At 38.2% G+C, this 21819-nt stretch overlaps 2 protein-coding genes across 3 annotated transcripts in view; both read right to left on the bottom strand.

The window, feature by feature from the left end:
* Nucleotides 1–13808, bottom strand: part of rufy2 (RUN and FYVE domain containing 2) — a 29146-nt gene extending 15338 nt beyond the window's left edge. Inside the window, exons 1-6 of one of the 2 annotated variants that reach the window (XM_014975541.2) lie at nt 13662–13808; nt 11285–11557; nt 4637–4810; nt 3388–3505; nt 783–884; nt 576–699 (exon numbers count right to left, since the gene is read on the bottom strand). In XM_014975541.2, the coding sequence (XP_014831027.2) occupies nt 576–699; nt 783–884; nt 3388–3505; nt 4637–4810; nt 11285–11360 (594 nt within the window). In that variant the 5' untranslated portion in view covers nt 11361–11557; nt 13662–13808. Of the gene's footprint in view, nt 1–575; nt 700–782; nt 885–3387; nt 3506–4636; nt 4811–9179; nt 9884–11284; nt 11558–13661 lie in introns of those variants that run through there. The other variant, XM_014975540.2, reaches the window with a different exon arrangement.
* A 1588-nt stretch (nt 13809–15396) lies between these two features.
* Nucleotides 15397–21520, bottom strand: LOC148160234 (transcription factor Adf-1-like). The gene is made up of 2 exons (XM_088004355.1): nt 21131–21520; nt 15397–16317 (listed from the first exon to the last, which is right to left on the bottom strand). Exons 1-2 carry the CDS (start codon nt 21476–21478, stop codon nt 15988–15990), a joined length of 678 nt encoding a protein of 225 aa, XP_087860481.1. The 5' UTR covers nt 21479–21520; the 3' UTR covers nt 15397–15987.
* Between the last annotated feature and the right edge of the window lie 299 nt (nt 21521–21819).

The raw sequence follows: 21819 nt of genomic DNA, 5'->3' as shown, positions 1-21819 counted from the left end.
TGGAAGGAGATGGAAAATAATTACATGAGTCACTTTACTCAGATTATTAACAAATAAAGATTTCAGCACCAGTTTGGATATTCTGTAAAATGCGGTAAATATTTTTTATATCTTAAATGCAAATTGTACATGTTCTGTATAGTTTTGGCTTATTTACTACTCCTACTGTGTTCCTTCAGCAAAATGGCTTTTTTTAGTCTGTAAAGTCCAGTTAACTGATTTCTAAATTAGTAGTTGATTATTGTAAATATTATTTCAGTCCTACTAATTGTTTTTAGTCCGGTATTATTTTCAGAGATAAAGGTAAATGGGTGGTGTAAAAATATTAATTTTACTGTTTGATGTTTTTTTGTTATTTGTCAGGAGATTATAAATTTATTCACTTTACTTACATTTTGCGAAACCTGCATAAATTCTCAGAATTTTTTTTAATAAACTTGAATCATCATACAGACATAATAACAGAAAAATGAATCTTTTTAGCGTAGCCGCATGATGGCCCATTACTTCATTCTACACATTATGAAGTTTTTAGGTCCTCCGTCGGTTCGATGGCATTTCAAAGCCACGGTTACCTGAGAGTCCAGGTCCTCGCCTTTCACACAGAGGTTGGCGTCGATGACGTTCAGGCCCACCAGCAGGCCCACGATCACCGCTCCCTCCTCCTCCAGCATCAGCGCCGAATCCTCGTAAAAGTCGCTGAGGACGGAGCAGACAGGAGCCTTTAGCGAGGCGCTGCGGTCAGAAAGCGGGCGGCGGCGCTTTGTTTCTCCGGGTCGTACCTGAGCAGGTCTTTCCTGGTGATGAGGAGGCGCAGGTAGTCGGCCAGCCGCTTCTGCATGAGCGCCAGGCGGAGCCAGGCTCTGGCCCGGCCCAGAGGAGTCCTGCAGAACACAGAGGAGGAGCGTCACGCCTCTCTGCTGGACAACCAGCAAACTGCATTCAAACATGAACAATCCACTTTGTATTGCAGCTGCTGTTTATTCAGCCTAATTATTACAGTTATTATTCAAATTCTCTAAAAAACTGATTAGTTGTAACCAAAATCATTAATTATTTAAAGAATTAAATAGTTATTAATTTAAATTAACAATTTATTATTTAATTAAATAATTAATATTTAAACTAAATACTAATTGTTCAATTGTAAATTAAATATTTAAATAATTAATGTATTTAATTAAATTATAAAATATTTAAAAAATAATTATTGAATTAAATAAATAAGATTAATTGAATTAATTTAAATAAATTCATTCAGTAAATTAAATATTGTATATTGTACACAATTATTTGTGTGTAATAATTCTGTGTTTATTATTTTCACTTCTTTAACCGAGTTACTGAAATGTACAGATAACTTTTTAATTGCATTATAACTTATGAAAACACAAACAGATTCTCTGTATTATAATTTTTCCAGGTTTTATAAATTTCAAGCCTTTTCAAGGTAAAAATCAAACTATTCCAGGACCAAACTTTGGAGATAAAAACACACAAAAAAAGACAGTTTCATTCAGCATGATGTCATTTATTACTGTTCTTTCATTGTGTCAATATTCTGCATCCTGCAGCAGGAATAAGGAAAATCCAAATGTAACTAATTTTATGTTTTGAAGTGTCTCATTCAGCCTGAACAGCTGACTGGTGTGAGAACACTAAAAAACATTTCAGTAACGTTTAACTATGTAGCAGCCTGTAATTTAATCACACAGATCAATAACTCAATGAGCCATTAGGAATAACCAATATTCAAAATAAAATTAGAAAATGTCCTCGCAGTTTGTTTTGGAAGTTAGCAAACAGAAATAATTTTGGTGATTCTAAATCAAGAAAAGTTTAAGTCTGATTTAACTTCAAATATTAGAAATATTAGAAAATCCGACGTCAGATTGACTTCATTAGAAAACCACAGTTTGAATTTCAGCCAGTTTCTGTGACTTTATGCAGAATTCAAACACTTTCAAACTTTGAAGACACCAAACTAAAATTCAAGTTTTTAAAGCGCCTGCATTTGATTTTTTTGTGTTTGTAGTTTTCACAGAACCGTTCTAAAGCGTGTGAAACTTTTCGTTCCGTCTGACTCAGCAGCACCAGAGGAAACGGACCGGGCCTCCAGCAGCAACATTAATGTTCCTCATTCTGCTGATCAGAGAAACAACGAATATTTCTCAGTTGGTTTCCTGTCTGCAGAGTCATCGTCTACGACGTCGAGGGCGTCAAAGTCATTTTCATTTTGGGCCGGGTTAAAAACCTGAACGCTCTTAAAGGGCCAGGGTGTATTGATACTTTAAACTGGTAAAGTATCAATAAATAACTGTTTCAGCATTCAATTAAAATTAAATAATACTGATCGGTCTCTGTTTTTTCACGATAAATTTTGCTGGACGATAAATTGAGCTTATTGTGATAAATGACAACATTGTTTTGAGAACATTTTCAAGTAATAAAATAGGAATAATTGCATAAAAATGCAAGAACAGATTATAAAACGCCAATAAACTTTAAATTCTGATGAACATTTAAACACTGGAACTGGAAGGCATTTAAAATATTCAAAATAAATATAGAAAACAACAAATAAAATAAATTAAGTCTAAAGCAAAATTATCTTTCAAAGAAAGTGATAGTTGAGACCAAACACCAGATTGAAGATTTTTATCAGATTTTTGGTAAAAAGAGAAAAACGATAAATCAAGCAAATTAAAATTATTGCGTTTCTTTTCATTTATCGTGCGATTAATTGATTTACTGTTTATCATGACAGGCCTAATTGTTTTTCTGTTTTTTTTAATTCAAAACCACAGATTTTGTGTTGCTAATTTAGAAGTATTTGCAAGGAATTTTTACAATATTTGCAATAATGTGTAAACTTTTCATTACTCGCTGTGTCCGTTATATGACACTAAGTAAACTGAGGCAGCAGTGACTGCCTAATGTTTCTGCAGTAAAATCAGAAGAAATGTGGAGATTTGTTGATTTGTGAAAAACTGGAAGAACTTACTGATGTAATCTGGAGTCTAGAGGGCCACATAAAAAGCTACGGCGGGCCACATTTGGCCCCCGGGCCTCGAGTTTGACACATGCGGTCTACGGCTTTCTCCTTTGAAATTCACTCAGGTCAAGAAAGTAGCAGTCAGTTAAAGCTGACAAAGTTTCACCGTCTACCTGATGGTGGTGCATGTATGTGTTCAGTTAATGTGTGTCTGTATAAAAGCAGGGAAAGGGAGAAGTGAAGCTGAAAGGTGAAGTGAAAGTAAACAGCACAGGTACTTCCCTGAGCCAGATCAGGTCACAGTATCATGTTACTTCTGTTTGCGAGCCGTTAATTGCTGCAGATTAGCAGTGAGCTTAAACAAGCGTGTGGAGGAGGAATTTGATCCTTACTTGAGGCCGGGAAGGTCTCGAACAGAGGCAGAGATCTCTGACGCTTCTGGACACAGCTTCTCCACCAGCTCCAGAGGTCCCCACAGAGACTTGCTGAACCCCAGGAAGGACTTCTTCACTGGGAAAGCAAAGAGAAATAAACCAAAGAGAGGAAAATCCACTAGGGAGGGTAGATATGTCCAGGGATTCCCAAACTTTTCCATGCCAAATGCCACTAGTTTCCAGCCAGGAAGCCCCTTTTAAGACCCACAGACAGTCAAACTACGTGAACTGTTAGAATTTATTTTAGAGCTGGACGATATGGCTAAAAAATTTATCACAATATAAGCATTTCATATCAGTCAATATCAATATTGATTAGTTTTCTGTTTTAAATCACATATCATTTCCTGTTTTATCCACAGTTTTCACACCACGCCGTTGTTTTTTTATTTTTAAGCAGTTATGAAGCAGAGTGGTGAAACCTTAAACTGCTGCTGCGCCAGTTACTCAGCAGGTTGTTGCTAGGTAACCAAAGAATGAGTGAGCTAGTTGTTGCTAGGTAACCAAAGAATGAGAGAGGTAGTCATTGCTAGGTAACCAAAGAATGAGAGAGCTAGTTGATTTCACCAACTTTGCTTAGTTGGCTGTTGAGCGGCTAAAGTCTTTCCTCTGCCTAAATCTCCCAGAATGCTGTGTGGTTCTGGATCAGACTTCTGTAAAATTATTGATTATTCTATCAGGTGTATCATCTATCGATAATGATCACTTGTCCATCGTGTTATTGATTTATTGTCCAGCCCTTCTGGTCAGTAATTTTTCATTTCGTTTAATGCTGCCTCATACTTTGTGATTTCAGTTTGCCATGAGTTCTGTTTAACAAAATATCATCAGGTATATCATGATTTCTGTTCATGTCATAATATACACCCAACGATAAGAATTTTCACCACAATCCACTGTTTTTATTATAAAAATGTGTAATATTTTAAATTAATCACAGATCAAAAGTTGGCACTGGCTCTGCTAGTTTAAGGAGCAAAGCAGCTTGATCAATTTGACTGGCAGTCAATGAGAAACGTGAGAATGGCAAAAAACATTTATTTATTTAATTTAATAATCACTTATTATTGATTGAAATAGCGATTAGATGTTCCAAAACGTGTTTTTTTGTTGCCTTCTGTCCAACGTTCTGCGTTCCCACTGTGAAAAACCGCGGCCTCGCCCACACACAGCTCTGAGTCCCTCTACAGGACGCTGCCTCGCTCACCTCGGAGGCCGTGCTTCAGGCAGTGCTCCATGACCACGAAGAACTGCTGCAGAGGCGGGTAGTCCGAGTCCAGCGTCCGGCCGAAGCTCAGAGCCGACTCGATCAGGCCTTTGATGCTGAGCTTCGCCATGTTCAGCAAGTTGGCTCGCTCCATGGCCATCGGGTCACGCATCGCTGTGGAGGAAACGATCCGCAGTTTAGATATACAGCTCTAGAAAAACTAAGAGCCACTGCACTGAGCCTCATTGAAAACCTCCTGGTTATTCCACCAAACATCGGTTTCTGAACTCTTCCTGAGTTAAAACATTGGTTTTGTTGTTTCTAAATGAATATAAACTTGTTTTCTTTGCATTATTTGACGTCTGAAATCTCTGCATATTTTCACCATTTCTCATTTTCTGCAAATAAAAACAAAAATTTTGCTTTGAATTTCAGAGACATGTCAGTAGTTTAGAGAATAAAAAAATGATGTTCATTTTACTCATATACATGTAAAAAGTAAAATTAGAGAAACCGATCGTTTTAAGTGGACTTCATTTTCTAGAGAGCTGCATGTTGGGTTACATTTTACTATTCAAAATTTATTACAATATATATGAATAACATCAAGTTTGGTTATCAGAGCAACTAAACACTGGAATCAAGTAACAATAGAACTACTTTAACATATTTTTACCCAAGTAGAAGTAGAAAGAAGCCATCCAAGAAATTACTCAAATAAGAGTAAAAAAGTATTTGGTAAAAAAAAAAAAGTCTACTCAAGTATTGAGTAACTAATCAAATTATCAACCATTTAGTATTTAAATAATACATGATAAGATTGGCCAAAACATAAATTTAAATGGAAATTACATCAATTTATACAAGTAACAAAAAATAATAAAGTAAGGCAAAGACATTTTTTCCAAATCAGTTTCTTTCAATATAAAACTTATGACTTTTTAATAAAAACTGCAGGTGTGTCTGTGTCTGGTCAACCTTTGGTTTAAACATGTTTGTTTTTCATTCAGTGGGTAGAAAATCCAGAAATTTTACGCAAGAGTAGCACTACTTTAACATATTTTACTGAAGTAAAGGTAAAAAGTGTAGTAAAAATACTCCTAAAAGTAAATTCTTGCAAAGAAGTAACTCATGTAAATGTAACTAGTTACCACCCAATTCTGCCAAGATCTAAAAACGAAACATTTTGAAAATGTAAAAAATATTTAAAGTTTACTTAGTGAGATACCAGAGAAAGATTAGGACTGTGCTGCCCCTCCCCTACTTACTGCTGCTTGCTTCAACCTCTGGGACTGAATGAATTTATACTCAACAAAAACAGCAGATTTATCTACATCGTAAGAGAATATCCTGAACTGCCCTTTAAAAGCACACCATCGTTTCCTGTCCCAGTTTGAGGAAACATTTATGTAACGTTTTGATCAGCAGCATGATGATTTTGTTTTCCAGTGAAACCTTCAGGGCCTCACCGCAAAAACACAAAACCCTGCCAAGTAGTTTTGCTCTAGTTTCAACTGCAAACATTTTAATACACTGCTAGCTTAAAATCTTAGCTTTTAATATGAGAAAAATGTCTTGTTCCACTGGCAGATTGTTACATTTATAACTGCAACCGTCTCATAAATATTAAAGAATTATTGACTTAAACAAAAAGCTTTTTAAAGTTAGTTTTGTCTTATTTCAAAGGTTCTGAGATATCTGAACTGGAAATTAGACCAAAGATACTTGGTCAGATTGTGTGATTTTGCAGTGGAGACAGTGTGCCGCGCTTTTAAACGCTCCATGTTTGGAAATGTGAGTTAATGTGTAGCTAAACACACCAGAGGACCGAGCAAAGTCAGGAGATGCTGTTGTAGCAACACGTTGGCCTGCAGGCAGCAAGGCTGTGATTTTTTACAAGGAAAAATTATCAGAGGTCAGAACAGAGAAGCTGCTGGAAGCTTTGGGCACAAACAAACTAACATGAATTTGTGGAGACAACATTCATAAATATACAGCTGCAGGTGAAATGGCAAGATTTAGACCAACGTTTATACCTAAACACAACAAAAAAGGGTCTAGACTTTAAAACTGATGTTCGCCCTCCAGTCTCACCAAGCCTGAGCTGTTTAGCAACAAAGAACAAGGCATAAAAAATTATTACTAGATCTGCAAAGACTTAAAGACTAGTAACTAGAATTAAAACAAACAAAAACAAGAGAAGTCAAAAGTCAGAATGCCCCCCCCCCCGCAACCTTCATTTCAAGGTTAGGCACTACTTTGTGTTGGTCTGTCAAATAAAACTTCAACAAAGTACACTGAAGAAAATACTACTTCCTCAAAGTACTGTCTGCAACTTGTTGGTGTTAAATAAAAATACAATTTAATTCGGGAATAAATCAGTTAATTGGTGCAAGATGTATTACTGTAAGCTCTACAATTTATTTTTTATTTTTCTTAGTCTCTGTAGCACTTTGAGATTTCTTTGAAATATAAGGTGCGTTACAAATAAAATTTATTATTATTATTATTAATTGCATGATAAATTAAAATCAGCTTAATAGCTTCCATTTGCATGATTTATTGTTTCTCTTCTTACCAGGATATGCAGGGTTTCCCCAGTGTATGAAAAGTCTGGCGGGCCACCAGGCTTCATTTGGACCCCACCAGGCTTAGTATTGTTTATTTATTTAATTTTTCTTTTAATGTTTGCATTTATACGATTTTATAGTTGGTGTTCAGGTATTAATCTTATTATCAAGTGATATTTTCAAATTTCCTGTCAATTTTAAACTATTTTTAACTCAAAAACACATTGAGCCGCTGGATGGATGACTGGCAACCGCCACAACCACCAGGCTGACCAAGTTGTCTGGGAGAAACCTTGACATGGATGACAAACGGCTTCAGCCTGGTGCATTTCTCCATAATTTTGTTTACAAATGCTTCATAATGAATTTTATTTGCCATTTCTGTTGTGTTGTTTATTCATTTCGGATGTTTAAAATGTCTTCCAGTTCCAGTGTTAAACATTCATTAGAATTTAAAGTTTATTGATCTTTGAGAACGTGTTCTTGCATTTTTATGCCTTTATATTATATTCATTGAAAATGGTCTCAAAACAACATTATCGTTTATCGCAATAACTTTTGGGACAATTTACCATAACATGTTTAAGTAACATGCAAAACATGAAGGGAATTGAAACCAAATTAATATTTACTTGATACAAAATAAATAAAAAGATTTTTATCAACGTCATTTGATTTGGTTCATTGTGAAAGGAAGTTTGTGGTGAAGATGGTGACAGCCAGCAGGTTCAATTTAGCTCAGAGTGGGAGTGAAAGAGGTGCGGCTGCTGCAGTAGTTATGAGGATTTTGTAGTTTAAACAGCTGAATGACACAGCGAGTAGTGTGTTAACCCCAAGAGACGGCATTTCTGAACGCATCATGTGAGGCCTCGGGGCAAACGGAGCAGGGCGCATGAGACCAGCACTGATGTGTGAAACATCAAGTGGTCTGTGGAGATCACGGCCGGGCCCAAGAAATATGCAAGTTAAGCGGCTGCTTATGGTCCCCCACGCCACCAGGAGGCCTCCAAGAGTACCAATTAAAAATAACATTGAATTATACAAACTGAATGCTACTAAACATGGAAAAAACATTTTATGGATTGCTTTTATAGTTGTTATACAAATAATTATCAATATATTCCTGCTGCCACTGTTGGAGAAATTTAAGATTTCAAACTTGTTAACTTGCTTAATATCAGTTTCATGTTTATCAATTGATGTTACTTTCCAATAGTTAAAATAATATGGCACACTTAAATAGCAGTCTGAATTTCAAAATTCAAATATTTTTATTTCAGTTTGTTGTAAGGTTAAAATCAATTATGTAAGCTAATTACAAGTTATGCTAGTAACAGTAGAGAAGTTTAGGAATGATGAAGCATCTGGTCCTGATTTTTTGGTATATGGGGCTAAATCCTCGTAAAAGTGCGGGGCTGGATCGCGGACAGGGTAAAAAGATGGCAGAGTTTAATTGATCGGTTTGGATCGGGCAGATCCAACTGACTGATGAACCAGCGCTGATCTCTCTGCAGATGTGGACCAGGAGGAATTTGTGAGGCTGTGCACACCCACTTCACTCCAGTGGGTGAAACGCTCGTAATTAAAGTAGTCATTTAATTTCATTTATTATGTGGTTATTGGGGCCACAGTCAGTGGTTTTTGTCACTACGGAGAAAAAGTTAGATGCGTTCATCTGGTTTATGTGTGATGGGATTAACTGAACCACATTAAAAAAATGCATCTGAATAGCCTATGTTAATATGATTATAACAACGGGTAAAAATAGTACAAGACAGATTTTTCTTTTTATGCCGTCAGTCAAAATGATGGACAACTAAAATGTCTAGCACGACCTCTGATGGGGCCTCAAATGAAAATCTGCTCAGGGCCCCAAAAAGGTTTGGGTCGGCTCTGGTGATGATGAAAACTAGACAGCAGGAGAGAGATGTGCCACAATTTCATTTAGCACAGCCCCATAATGCATACTGTACCTTGGACAGTCCAGTCACCAGGAAGGGAAGTCCTGTGTTCCGACACTTTTGGAAGGACGTGAATGCTTCCTGAAATGGTCTCTGATGCTTTCCTGGCTAAAGCGAAGATAGGAGCCTGCCATCGCCCGTCTCCCACGCCACCTCCACCTCTCCCTGTGCTGCTGTTCGCCTTGTCCCCTGCACCTGATTTCTCCTCCTGTAGCCTGAGGATCCCGAACACCTGGCCTTTCTCCTTGCTGCTGTCCGCCTCGTTCAGAGCCAGGTCGTGCTCCGCGGCAGCAGATGCCATGTTCAAGGGAATATTATCAAAGCTAGCTGAGCTCCGTGATGTAAAAAACACACAAAATTATCCAGCTTCTTCACTTAGTTAGCTAGCGATTTAGGTGAGCATAGCAACAAAATGTCCGGGATCCCACCGGTTAAATGATGACATTGGTTTAACCAACATGAGAAGAAAAAAAAATCAGCTCCCCACAAAAGTTACACCGCTCCCGTGCGTCAAATAATCCTGAGTTTACCTACATGATGAGCGCTAAAACCTGCTGTCACGGCGCAGCAAACAGGCCCGCACAAAAGGTTCCTTTCCCGTACATCTCGGAGGTGTACAGATTTGTTTACAGCTAACCAAACCGACAGTTGGCGTCTCCCCGGTCCAGCAGCTGCGCCCTGTGAGGAGGCGGCGTCAGGAGGCCCACGAAGCTCACAAAAGGCAGCAAGCAGCACTACGTCATCATTTATAGGCTGCCGCCGAGCTGCTGCCCCCTGCTGCCGGAGGTGGGAACTGCAGGGAGGGCGCTGCTTCAACCTGAAGCTTTCACACATGAATTATTAAAGCTCCACTCAAGTTTTACTCCGTAGGGTTTTCAATCAACTTCAGGTATTAAAACTATAATTTCTTTAGTTAGAAACATAGACCTTATAAAGGTTTTCAGGACGTACTCTCCCAAAAATATTTAATATACATAGCAACTATTAAAAAAAGACACTTCCCTCACTGTCTTCTATTACAATCAGACTTCTCTTGTTTTAAAGCATTTAAAAATACCCAAAAATATTCTGGTATATTTTGGTTCAATATTTTTGACAGGAAATTTGCTAATTTCCTTTCAACTTTAAACATTTTCAAATCTCATATGATTTAAAAATGTTTAGAGATGAAATTTGAAAATATGACTTGGTAATTTTGTGTTATTGAAGGACATTATTAACAATGCCTAAACTTTGTTGCATTTAGGTATTAGGTCTATTAAAATCTATTAGGTCTTAAAAAAATCTTAAAATATGCTATAAGTTCTTTAAAAATGTTATATAGCCAATAATACTAGCCTTTTTTTAAGACTATGAAATCTTAAAAATGTTAAAACATAAAAAACACAATTATACATGTATACATAATCTAAAATGTGCTAGAGCGCAAAATTGCACAGTGGCAGCAAACAATATGTTACCACCTGGTATGACGTTTGTTGTTATGAATTATCACACCGTTAAAAATTCAAATTAAGAAACTATGTACACGATTCCTTTTGAATTACACAGTAGATGATTAACTATAGCAGAAATTATGGGTGATCATTGCTTGACTCTTCATCATGTGTTGGTATTTTACACCATAAAAATATAAAAACAAATTATGAAACAAGAAATAAACATTACCTTTTGTCAAATTCCATCATTAAAATCATCAAGCCAATATACATAAACTATTCTGATTAATGTTCCAGTTTTATTAATCAAGTCAACTCCAAACAGGTGGATTTCAAGCCTTGATTTACAGGAACTCAGGGTTTCGGCAGTTTTGCAGTTTTCTGGGAGTTTGGATTGTAAAAACTGAATGCTGCTTCTCCATGTTTGGTTCTGGTTCTGGAGATGCAGGCAGAACCAGAACCAGAACCAGAACCAGAAGACCTCAGCAACAACAGCAGATCTTTAATGTATTTTGGTGTTAAGCCGTTCAGTGATTTATAAACTAACAACAGTACAGAGGATGTTTCATTGCTGTCTTTAAAATTAAAAATGCACCGTAATAGTAAAACATGCTGTAGTGGATGTTAACCGTCATGGCTGTTTTTCAGCAAGGTCAGAGTTTTAAACGTTGGGCCTACCTTGACTGTAAGCCAGGCGCTCCATGCTCTCGCTGTGAGTGATGCCCCAGCGATGGAGGCTCTGGGGGGAGTACATGCTGAGCGGGGCGCTCCTCCGTCTCCCTAAGAGACGTCCTCAAAATGGTTCGTTCTGCAGTGGACTGTGAAGACTAAGCCAGACAGGAAGGTTCAGCTGTTCGTCTGATATCCAGGTGACCCGATGCTCTGCACTGTGGAGGATTTTGGTTTTGCAATCCAGTTTGGCCAGACTTGATGTGCTCAGCATGGATGGATCTGCACGAAAAAAACATTGATCTAAAAAAATCACAGGCTGGAATAAAATGAGCCTCAATGCAGATTTGAATAACACTGGCTTGTCTGGACTTATGCTGATTGATATAATGTGACAAGATCTGGAATAAACTAAGAGTCCACTGCACTGAATCCCATTGAAAACCTCCTGGTTATTCCACCAAATACCGATTTCTGAACTCTTCCTGAGTTAAAACATTTGTATTGTTTGTAAATGAATGTGAACTTGTTTTCTTTGCATTATTTGAGGTCTGAAAGCTCTGCATCTTTTTTTTATTTTCTGCAAATAAAAACTAATTTTTTTGCTTTGAATTTCAAAGACATGTTGTCAGTAGTTCATGAAATAAAAGAACTATGTTCATTTTACTCAAGCATTTACTTATAGAGTAAAATCAGAGAAACTGATAATTTTAACTGGACTCTTAATTTTTTCCAGAGCTGTATAAAATTAAAAATCCAGTTTCATGCCTGCAGAGAGAAATGCTTAATTAATAAATGCATCTACTATGATTTTATAACTGAAAAAATGTGACTAAATACTGAATTTCTAGTTAATAGGCTGCTACTGTTCAAAGTTACAGAAGTCTTTCTGTATTTTGTCGATATTGTCTTACCCCAAAAACACACATCTTTCAACATAATGCCCCTGTTCCTAAAACAGGAGAATAATTTCAAATAAATCACAAACAAAAAACTTCCAGAATGTAAATATTTCTTACCTTTTCTTTTCATAATAACCCAATGAGCTACTATTGCCATGAAATGGCTGAAACCCTTCGATCTTCCCAGTAAAGTATAGCATTACAGAGGAAGCGCAGCGTTACTCTTCCTCTGCTGTGGTTTTCCTGTTTCTCCCTCTAATCTCTTCGGACTGACCAGAGATCATATGACCAGCTCAGCAGCCCTTTAGCTGCTGCTGTACTGCCTGAATCAATTTCCAAAACAAACATTTTAAAATATTTCATTCATTCTAAGTCGTAATATACGAGACTGTATATATTTATTGTAAATTTTGACAAACCTTTTCTTTACATTTACATAATCAGATGGACCAAATTTAAAGTGGAATTTTTGATATTTTAAGGACAAAAATTACAATAATTCATATAAGTAACAAAATATTTTTTCCCCAATTCAGTTTCTTTAAAAAAAAAACTTATAAAATTTTAACAAAAAACTGCAGGTGTGTGTCTGGTTAATTTTTAGTTGAAATATATTTGTTTTAGAGTAGAAATATTTCATAATAAAATTACTCAAGTAAAAGTTAAAAGAACAACAAATTACTCAGGTAAATGTGAGTAATGTATATATATGTATAATGGCAATTTATAAATTGCCATTATAAATATGAATGAAATCACTAAAAGATCCCTTAAAAATGCCACAAACCCAAAAAGTAAACGCTACATAACTGTTATAACTGTAACTCCTTGTAACTTGAAAAACAAATAGAAAATTGGAATAAATAAATACATATTTCAGATTGTAAGCATATGTAATACATACAATAACTAAAGGTTAAATTCATGATTTCCTCTTAAGCCTGAGCACTGGCACTGCTATTTGAAAATATTCCACACTATATCATAATATAAATGCTTTTTGTAAAAAAAAATTAATAATGGCATAGTTATTTAGTCATATATTCACACATTTTTATGTTTAGATTTTTATGCAGATACTAATCCATTGAAGTAACTTGTTATTATCTCATTGTGGCGCTTTTGGACTCATTTCTGAACCACACCTAGCATCCCATTACTCACCAACAAACTGCATGAAATCCCAGATCAGCCTCCTTTATAAAGACGGATAAACCAGCCAATCACCGAGCTGTCCAGGAGGTGTTTTATTTCTTCCACCAATGAATACAGGATGCTGTTTCATCGTAGTATTACCATTCACTGTGCAGAAATCCTGCAGACAGTGCTACTATTCAAAACACTGATGTTATCATAATTATGGCTTACAAAAGGAACACATTTTAACTAATCTTAAATAATATGACCTAGCGATTTTGTCAACTTCTTGTTTAATGCTAACACATCCTAACGTAACTGAATACATGTGCATTCCTGCATCTCACCTCAAAATGAAGAAACACAGGAGTAATCGTCATTTAGCTTGTATGAAATCTGTCCAGCAGCTGAGGATGAAGGAGGTAATCAGCAGCTCTCAGATGTCCCAGAGTGTGGATAAACTTCCATCTGTCCATGTACGGCTGCAGGCAGAGAGCTGGTACATGCTCCGGAGATATCACCGACAGAAACCACAACCATCACCCGACACGGCACCCAATGACAAGAGGCAGGAGGCTGGGAGAGGGGAGGGGTTCGGGATAAACAGGAGGAGGGATGGAGGCTGGTAGGGGGAGAAATGAAGCAAAGAGGTGATGGGAGACACGTAGACTTAGAGAAAACACAGAACAGGAAAAACAGCAAGTGACATTTACTTCTTCACGTATGGAAAGTCACAGGTTAGCAGGATGTTTGAATGAATGTAGAAAATGATGAATGAAAACGCCACACCCAAGACCAACCAATCAGTGAAGAGAACGAGGAGGCGGGACTTGTGAAAGCAGCAACGTGATTGGCTCGTTTTGAAGTGAATGACTATGCGGATAACAGCGCTGCTGGAAAATAATCTGAATAAAAACCAGTATTCCCAGTGAGAAAACGGCTGCAGAGACGTTTGATGCTGAAAGTGTGAATCATTTGAATCAAGCAGGTATTAATTTTACACACTTCTGTTCATGCGAAATGCATTTTTAATGGCGGTATTATGGTGTTATCCCATCTTTGGTGTCAGTTCCTTTATGAAAAAAGCATCCCCTCATCATGATCCTGCCAACACCGTGTTTTGTTACGTAGATTGTATTTCAGGGAAACATGAAGATTTAGTTTTCCTTCACAAAGCAGCAAATTGTAACATTTTAGTCACACTAGATCACTTTTGCTGCATCCCAGCTTGTGACTGGAGTTGGTTAGTAACTAGTTACATTTACTCAGTTACACTTACTTGAGTAACCTTTTGGGTAAAATGTAATTTTAGGAGTATTTTTTTTTTACTATGCTATGCTTTCTATTTGAGTAATTTTACTACTCTTACTTCAGTAAAATGTCTGGATTCTCTATCCACAGTCTGTTCTTCACAGATTGAAGAACAAACAATTGTTTTAACCAAAAACGATATATATATATATATATATATATATATATATATATATATATATATATATATATATTTTTTTTTTTTTTTTTTTTTTTTTTTTTTTTTTTTGCTAAAATTTCATAAGTTTTACATTGAAACTCGTGAATTTTTTTCTTTTGCTTGATTTGTATGTAATTATGTTATTTGTGTAAATTGTCTTAATTTTGGTCTTATCTGCACAAAAATTGCCAACATATTTTATATTTTTGTCCATTTGATGATGTATTTTTGAAATACTAAACAATTGATGTTTTGATCAGTTTCCAAATATTTATTTTTACTCTTGTGTAATTTCTTGGATGTCTACTTTTTACTTTTACTTGAATAAAAATATGTTGGAAGTGCTGCTATTAGAGTACAATTTTTGGTACTCTACCCACCTCTGAATGTGGCAAACAATTATTACAATTACCTTTTAACTTTCTTCTTGACGCTTCCATAAATACCATATTTTTTAGGTAAATAACAGTTGTCCTGTCAACCTGAGTCTTGTGCTGCTGGGTTTTTAACAATATTCACTATTAATTGTTCATTACAATTTCTATCTACTAATTAGGCGATCAACAGGTCTCTTATGTAAAGGTATTAGAGTTAAGGAGACTAAATATGCATTTCAGGCTTTTCAGACTTTTATTTACAATATAAAATGTTGTAAAAAAAGTACATTTCCTTACACTTTGATTGCTCTATCAAATAAATATATGTATGTTTGTGTTGTGAATAAATGTGATAAATGGATGTGAATATGATTGCAAGGCACTGCATATGTCTGAGTGGAAGCTGCTCTATTATGAGGAAATAAAAATACACAGCAACTTTTATAATGCGGCAGGTTAAGTAGTGCGTCATTGGAGCATTTGTGCTTTTCCCTTTAATTTTTATGTGACCATAAAATAATACAGTAAATGTTTGACTATGAGGAAATGAGTCAGGACTGCTGTAACTCCTTCATCACTGACTTCTTGAAAAACTAGAAAAACACTCGTAGTTACATAAATAAATGTTGATATTGTGTGTGTTTTCAGTAAATAAAAGTGAAGCGTTTTTTTCTTCCTTTTAACCCAGCCTCTGAAGATTAGTAAAGTAAAAAAATACCAAAAATAACAATACAAAAATAATCATTAACAACTTATAAACATGTATTTACAAGCCGACTGTCTGAGGGACAGTGCATAGATAGCGTAGTGATCCAGACCCAGACTTTAGTCCTCAAACTCTGCAGCGTAAAGCACCTGCTGGAACTTCATGCGGACCTCCATCCTTTTTTTAATGGTGAGCCTCTTCAGAGAGGGCAGCAGGCTGAGCAAAAACAGTTCGTCTTCATCCCTGAAATTGCTGAATGCATCAGCAGAACTTGGCCCAGTTTCTGCGGGAGCTTGTCTTCTGCGTTTAGGAGAAGGTTCGATGATCTGGTGGCAGCTTGGAGCGGGTTCTGCAAGAGAAAAACTGGTGGTGACAACTGGGAGCGGATCAAGCAGCCTCTTCTTGTCTTCCTCTTGCTCTTTTTCCATGTCGTCTGTTCTTCCAGTTGCCTGTGTGCCACAAAAACATGAACAATTTACTGGTTAGTGCAGTCCATAATGTCTTCTTACCTTGTAAAAACTGTTCGTAGCCTGTAAGCTACTGATGATGTTGCCTATGTTCAAAATTGGGTAGATCTGGTTACATTCCCTTGAGTAACATTTTTGGAAAAAAAAAAAAAAAAAAAAATATATATATATATATATATATATATATATATATATATATATATATATATTATTAAAGTAGTTTCACAGCACTGTACCTTTTTCTTCTACTTGAGTAATATTATTATTGCGTCGACTTTTTTTTTTGTTTTTTTTTGCTACGATTCATTTTACCCCCACCAAAATAAGCCGATGCACTGAATAAGGGACTGCAAATTGGTCAAACCCTTCTGGGTTAAACTGGTGGATTTGCTGAGCAACTGGTTGGATGTACCGGTCCCATTGACACTTACCCTACATGCCTGTTAGGAGACGGAACCCAAATAACAAATAAAAATGGGTAGGGTGGTAAAGTGGAGGGGCCAATTGTCCCCACAGATTCTATTGTTTTTCATAGCGCATGCTAACTGCGAGTTATTATTACCCCTAGCAACTGTTGCCATGCTGCTGACAATGATGTCATCAGCATGACTTTAAATGAAGTCTGTGTCATGAGGTCCTGGTAAGGATGACTTTGTGATGTCATAGAGTCATGACATCACCAACTGATCAGTTAATTCTCAGGTCAGTTAACACAGAAATCATTTGGACATTTTAGCTAACCTCAACACAGATAAGTAACAAAAGCTCACAGCTCAATTTTTTTTGGGAAAAACATGAAAAAAAGGTTCTCCAACAAAGTCCATCCTGGTCAAACAACCCCGGATTACAGGAAAAAATCGTTCTCAGTGAACTTCTTTGGAAAGTGATTGAAAAATCTGCGGACAGACTAACTCTGCATCTTGTCAGAGAAACATTTTTGGAAGAACACCATGAGGTTTGATCTTACTTTTGAGAAAAACAGGAGAATTAAATGTGGATGTTCTCTCAGAGGTGTCAAAAGAGCTGAGTGAACGGATTTTCCAAAGTATCGCCAAAGATGCTTTCCACTTGGCATCTGGACTGCATTTAATTGGACTTTTTATTATCCAGAAGGACATAAAGTTATTGTGGAAAAATTCAAACATCACCGGAGAATCCTGTTCCTCCAAAGAAAATGTTTACATCTACAAAATGAAAGATCAGAAAGAATTTTTTTCCTAGTGAGGACTTGTACTCAGATGAAAACTGCCTGACTGAGGATTATACTCAGGCAGGCATGAACCCTGAACGATTTTTGAGGGGCGCGAAAGAGATGGGTTTCAGACGTGGAACCGAAGAGGAAAGAAGAAATATGGTGGAAAAAATTCTTTGGCAATTGGTTTATAAGTCCAGTCATAGAGCTAGACATGCCGCTTACAAAATGAAGCACACCATACCTGTCCAGAAAAAGCTTGCTCCTAAACTCTGGGAAGAAGTAAAGGACATAGATTTTATCTTTTTTGACAAGATGGAAAGAAACTTCTGCAGATATAACTTTCAACTTCTCTCAGGCAATGATAATTTAGTTAGAGAATTGGTGTTTAAGAATTGACAACCCAATAATTAGTGACAAGGTTATACAGTGTTTCAAAAGAAACACTGCAGGTCCTAACTTGGAGGCAGGTCCTCCAGTTCCAGCAAATTCAAAAAGACCAAATCTTGGTATTTTTGTCAGGCTTTCAGCACCAAGGTTTGTCTGCATTGGGAATATTTTTGTGTTCCCACATATGGCGCATTGTGCATCCTCTCTCCTGGAAAGCGTCCCTTCGACACGACACATCCTGTTTCTGTTGACATCAGGCTTCACCTCAACAGCAGGCTTCACCTCAACAGCAGGCTAATTTATCTCAACATCAGGCTTCACCTCAACAGCAGGCTTCACCTCAACAGCAGGCTTTATCTCAACATCAGGCTTCACCTCAACAGCAGGCTCCACCTCAACAGCAGGCTTCACTTCAACAGCAAGCTTTATCTCAACATCAAGCTTTATCTCAACATCAGGCTTTATCTCAACATCAGGCTTCATCTCAACATCAGGCTTTATCTCAACATCAGGCTTCACCTCAACAGGAGGCTTCACCTCAACAGCAGGCTTCATCTCAACATCAGGCTTTATCTCAATATCAGGCTTCATCTCAACATCAGGCTTTATCTCAACATCAGGCTTCACCTCAACAGCAGGCTTCACCTCAACAGCAGGCTTCACCTCAACAGCAGGCTTTATCTCAACATCAGGCTTCATCTCAACAGCAGGCTTCACCTCAACAGCAGGCTTTATCTCAACATCAAGCTTTATCTCAACATCAAGCTTTATCTCAACATCAGGCTTTATCTAAACATCAGGCTTCACCTCAACAGCAGGCTAATTTATCTCAACATCAGGCTTCACCTCAACATCAGGCTTCACCTCAACATCAGGCTTCACCTCAACAGCAGGCTTCACCTCAACATCAGGCTTCACCTCAACATCAGGCTTTATCTCAACATCAAGCTTTATCTCAACATCAAGCTTTATCTCAACATCAGGCTTTATCTCAACATCAGGCTTTATCTCAACATCAGGCTTCACCTCAACATCAGGCTTTATCTCAACATCAGGCTTCACCTCAACATCAGGCTTTATCTCAACATCAGGCTTCACCTCAACATCAGGCTTTATCTCAACATCAGGCTTCACCTCAACATCAGGCTTCACCTCAACATCAGGCTTCACCTCAACATCAGGCTTCACCTCAACAGCAGGCTTTATCTCATCAGTAGGCTTTTTCTCAGGCTCTTCATTCTTGTCTAGGTCTTTGAAGTCTATTGATTCAATGTTTTCCAAAACTAGATCACCTTTGTTCACATATTAATAGTCTTTGTTTATATCCTGGTCATCAAAGTCTACTGCGTCTTGGCTTTCAATGTTTTCTCGTCCTGACTCAGAGGCCGTTCGCAACTCAGAGGCCAGTCCTATCTCCGAGTGAGGACCGTCCTCTGAGTCTGGACCTGCCTCCGAGTCAGGACCGGCCTCCGGATCAGGACCGTCCTGCGAGTCAGGACCATCCTCCGGATCAGGACCGTCCTCCGAGACTGGACCTGCCTCCAAGTCAGGACCGGACTCCGGATCAGGACCGTCCTCCGAGTCAGGACCATACTCCGGATCAGGACCGTCCTCCGAGTCAGGATCTGCCTCCAAGTCAGGACCGTCCTCCGAGTCTGGACCTGCCTCCGAGTCAGGACCGGCCTCCGAGTCTGGACCTCCGTCCGAGTCAGGACCGGCCTCCGAGTCTGGACCTGCGTCCGAGTCAGGACCGGCCTCCAAGTCAGGACCGTCCTCCGAGTCAGGACCGTCCTCCGAGTCAGGACCGTCTTCCGAGTCTGGACCTGCGTCCGAGTCAGGACCGGCCTCCGAGTCAGGACCGGCCTCCGAGTCAGGACCGTCCTCCGAGTCAGGACCGGCCTCCGGATTTGGACCATCCTTTGAGTCAGGACCTGCGTCCGAGTCAGGACCGTCCTACGAGTCAGGACCGGCCTCTGGATCAGGACCGTCCTCTGAGTTGGGACCGTCCTCCGAGTCTGGACCATCCTCTGAGTCAGGACTGTCCTCTTAGTCAGGACTGTCCTCTCAGTCAGGACTGTCCTCTGAGTCAGGACCTGCCTCCGGATCAGGACCTACCTCCGGATCAGGACCTGCCTCTGGATCAGGACCTGCTTCCGGATCAGGACCTACCTCCGGATCAGGACCTGCCTCCGGATCAGGACCTTTCTCCAAGTCAGGACCAGCCTCCGGATCAGGACCGTCCTCCGAGTCTGGACCTCCCTCCGGATCAGGACCGTCTTCCGGATCAGGACTGTCCACCGAGTCGGGACCGGCTTCCTTAGCTTACTCAAAGCTACCAATTAAAGTATGCACCTTATTTTTTCTTGAATATTCTTAAATCTTATACTATTTATTACACAGTTGTTTCTCTGCACTGATGTGCTGTATTGTAAATAGTGTATTTTTCAATGTTCAATATATTATGTACGTTTTTGGAAAAGTGATCCAACTCAGTTACATAACCCTCAGATCACAAGTCCTATTTTTATTTCTAATAACAGCACAGTATTTTCTGTAACAGTAATATGCAATATATTATTATTATATGGTTATTACTATCATTATTATTAATCTAGATTTTTATTTTAAGTGAAACGTTAATACTTTAAGAACTTTTTTTCTTTTGTGAACCAGACTATTTTCACGTAATAGTGGTACAATGGTATAATAAAGCAAGAACACATTCTCAAATATCAATAAGTCTTAAATTCTAATAAACATTTAGCACAAGAACTGGAAGACATTTTAAATATACAAAATAAATAAACAGAAATAAAAGAAACAACAAATGAAATCCTTAATAAAAAGTTGATCAATTGATCAGACTGAAGACTTTTATCATCCAGTTTTTGGTAGTAAGAGAAAAAACGATGAAATTATTGACCTAACTTTAATTTATCATGCGATTAACGGAGTTATTGCTCATTGTGCCTTTATCAAATATTTTCTAATAGTTACTGATTAATTCAGAAACTTGTTGACAAGGGCTTTTGTTTTGAAGGAACCAAAGCGGATGTTGTCAGCCGTGATAACAGAAGAACCATCTTCTCTGTCTACCATCAGGTGTTTCCATGTCGGTTTGTAATGTCCGATAAAAGAATCTGAAAACTCACTCAGCGTGAAAGTTAAACACCAGCAGAAATCCAACTGAAAAACTCTCTGAATTGACGTCACCTCCTGTGGGTCCCCCACGCTCCCTCCGATCTCCGGCCGTAGTTTAACGTGTGCGGTGAGCCAGGCCATCTGGCTGAACAGCCCCGGGACCTGCACCTCCCACGGGAGGTCGTTTTCGTCCTGCTGGGGGAACTGTCTCCGCACCAGCCGCTTCCTCGCTTTACAGAACTTGTCGCGCAGGTTTTTCCACAGCAGCTTCACTTCTTCCTCGGACTTCCCCATCGCGGCGCCTATCTCTTTCCACGCCAGGTGCCCCTTCACGCTGTTCCGGTAGTCCCCGCGCGACTGGTCGTACAGGTTCGGGTGTTCGCGCACGAGCTCCGCCAGCTTCTCCTCGGTTGCGTTCATCGCGACGTCCTTTCGCTCGGACGAGACGACCTCCAGCTTCACCGTCAGACGGAAGTACGAAGTTCAAGCGAATTCAAAATAAGTGCTTTGGTTTAACGACACCTAGACTCGATAATGCGGCTTTATTCAAAGCTTTACACAATATACATACACTGCTCAAAAAAATAAAGGGAACACTCAAATAACACCACCTAGATCTGAATGAATGAAATATTCTCATTGAATACTTTGTTCTGTACAAAGTTGAATGTGCTGACAACAAAATCACACAAAAATCATCAATGGAAATCAAATTTATTAACCAACGGAGGCCTGGATTTGGAGCCACACACAAAATTAAA

The sequence above is a fragment of the Poecilia mexicana genome, unplaced genomic scaffold, assembly GCF_051168715.1.
Source record: "Poecilia mexicana isolate PSO_F unplaced genomic scaffold, ASM5116871v1 scaffold_3, whole genome shotgun sequence".
NCBI classification, from domain to species: domain Eukaryota; kingdom Metazoa; phylum Chordata; class Actinopteri; order Cyprinodontiformes; family Poeciliidae; genus Poecilia; species Poecilia mexicana.
The sequence above is the reverse complement of the archived record's forward strand: the minus strand, read 5'-3'. Positions and strand labels throughout refer to the sequence as shown.

Bases quoted from the DNA above. Each gene is read 5' to 3' on its own strand.
- LOC148160234 (XM_088004355.1), bottom strand. From the start codon at position 21,478: ATGAACGCAACCGAGGAGAAGCTGGCGGAGCTCGTGCGCGAACACCCG. The intron at 16,318-21,130 runs GTGACGTCAATT...TGTGGCACACAG, and splicing joins GCGTGGGGGACCCACAGGAG to GCAACTGGAAGAACAGACGA.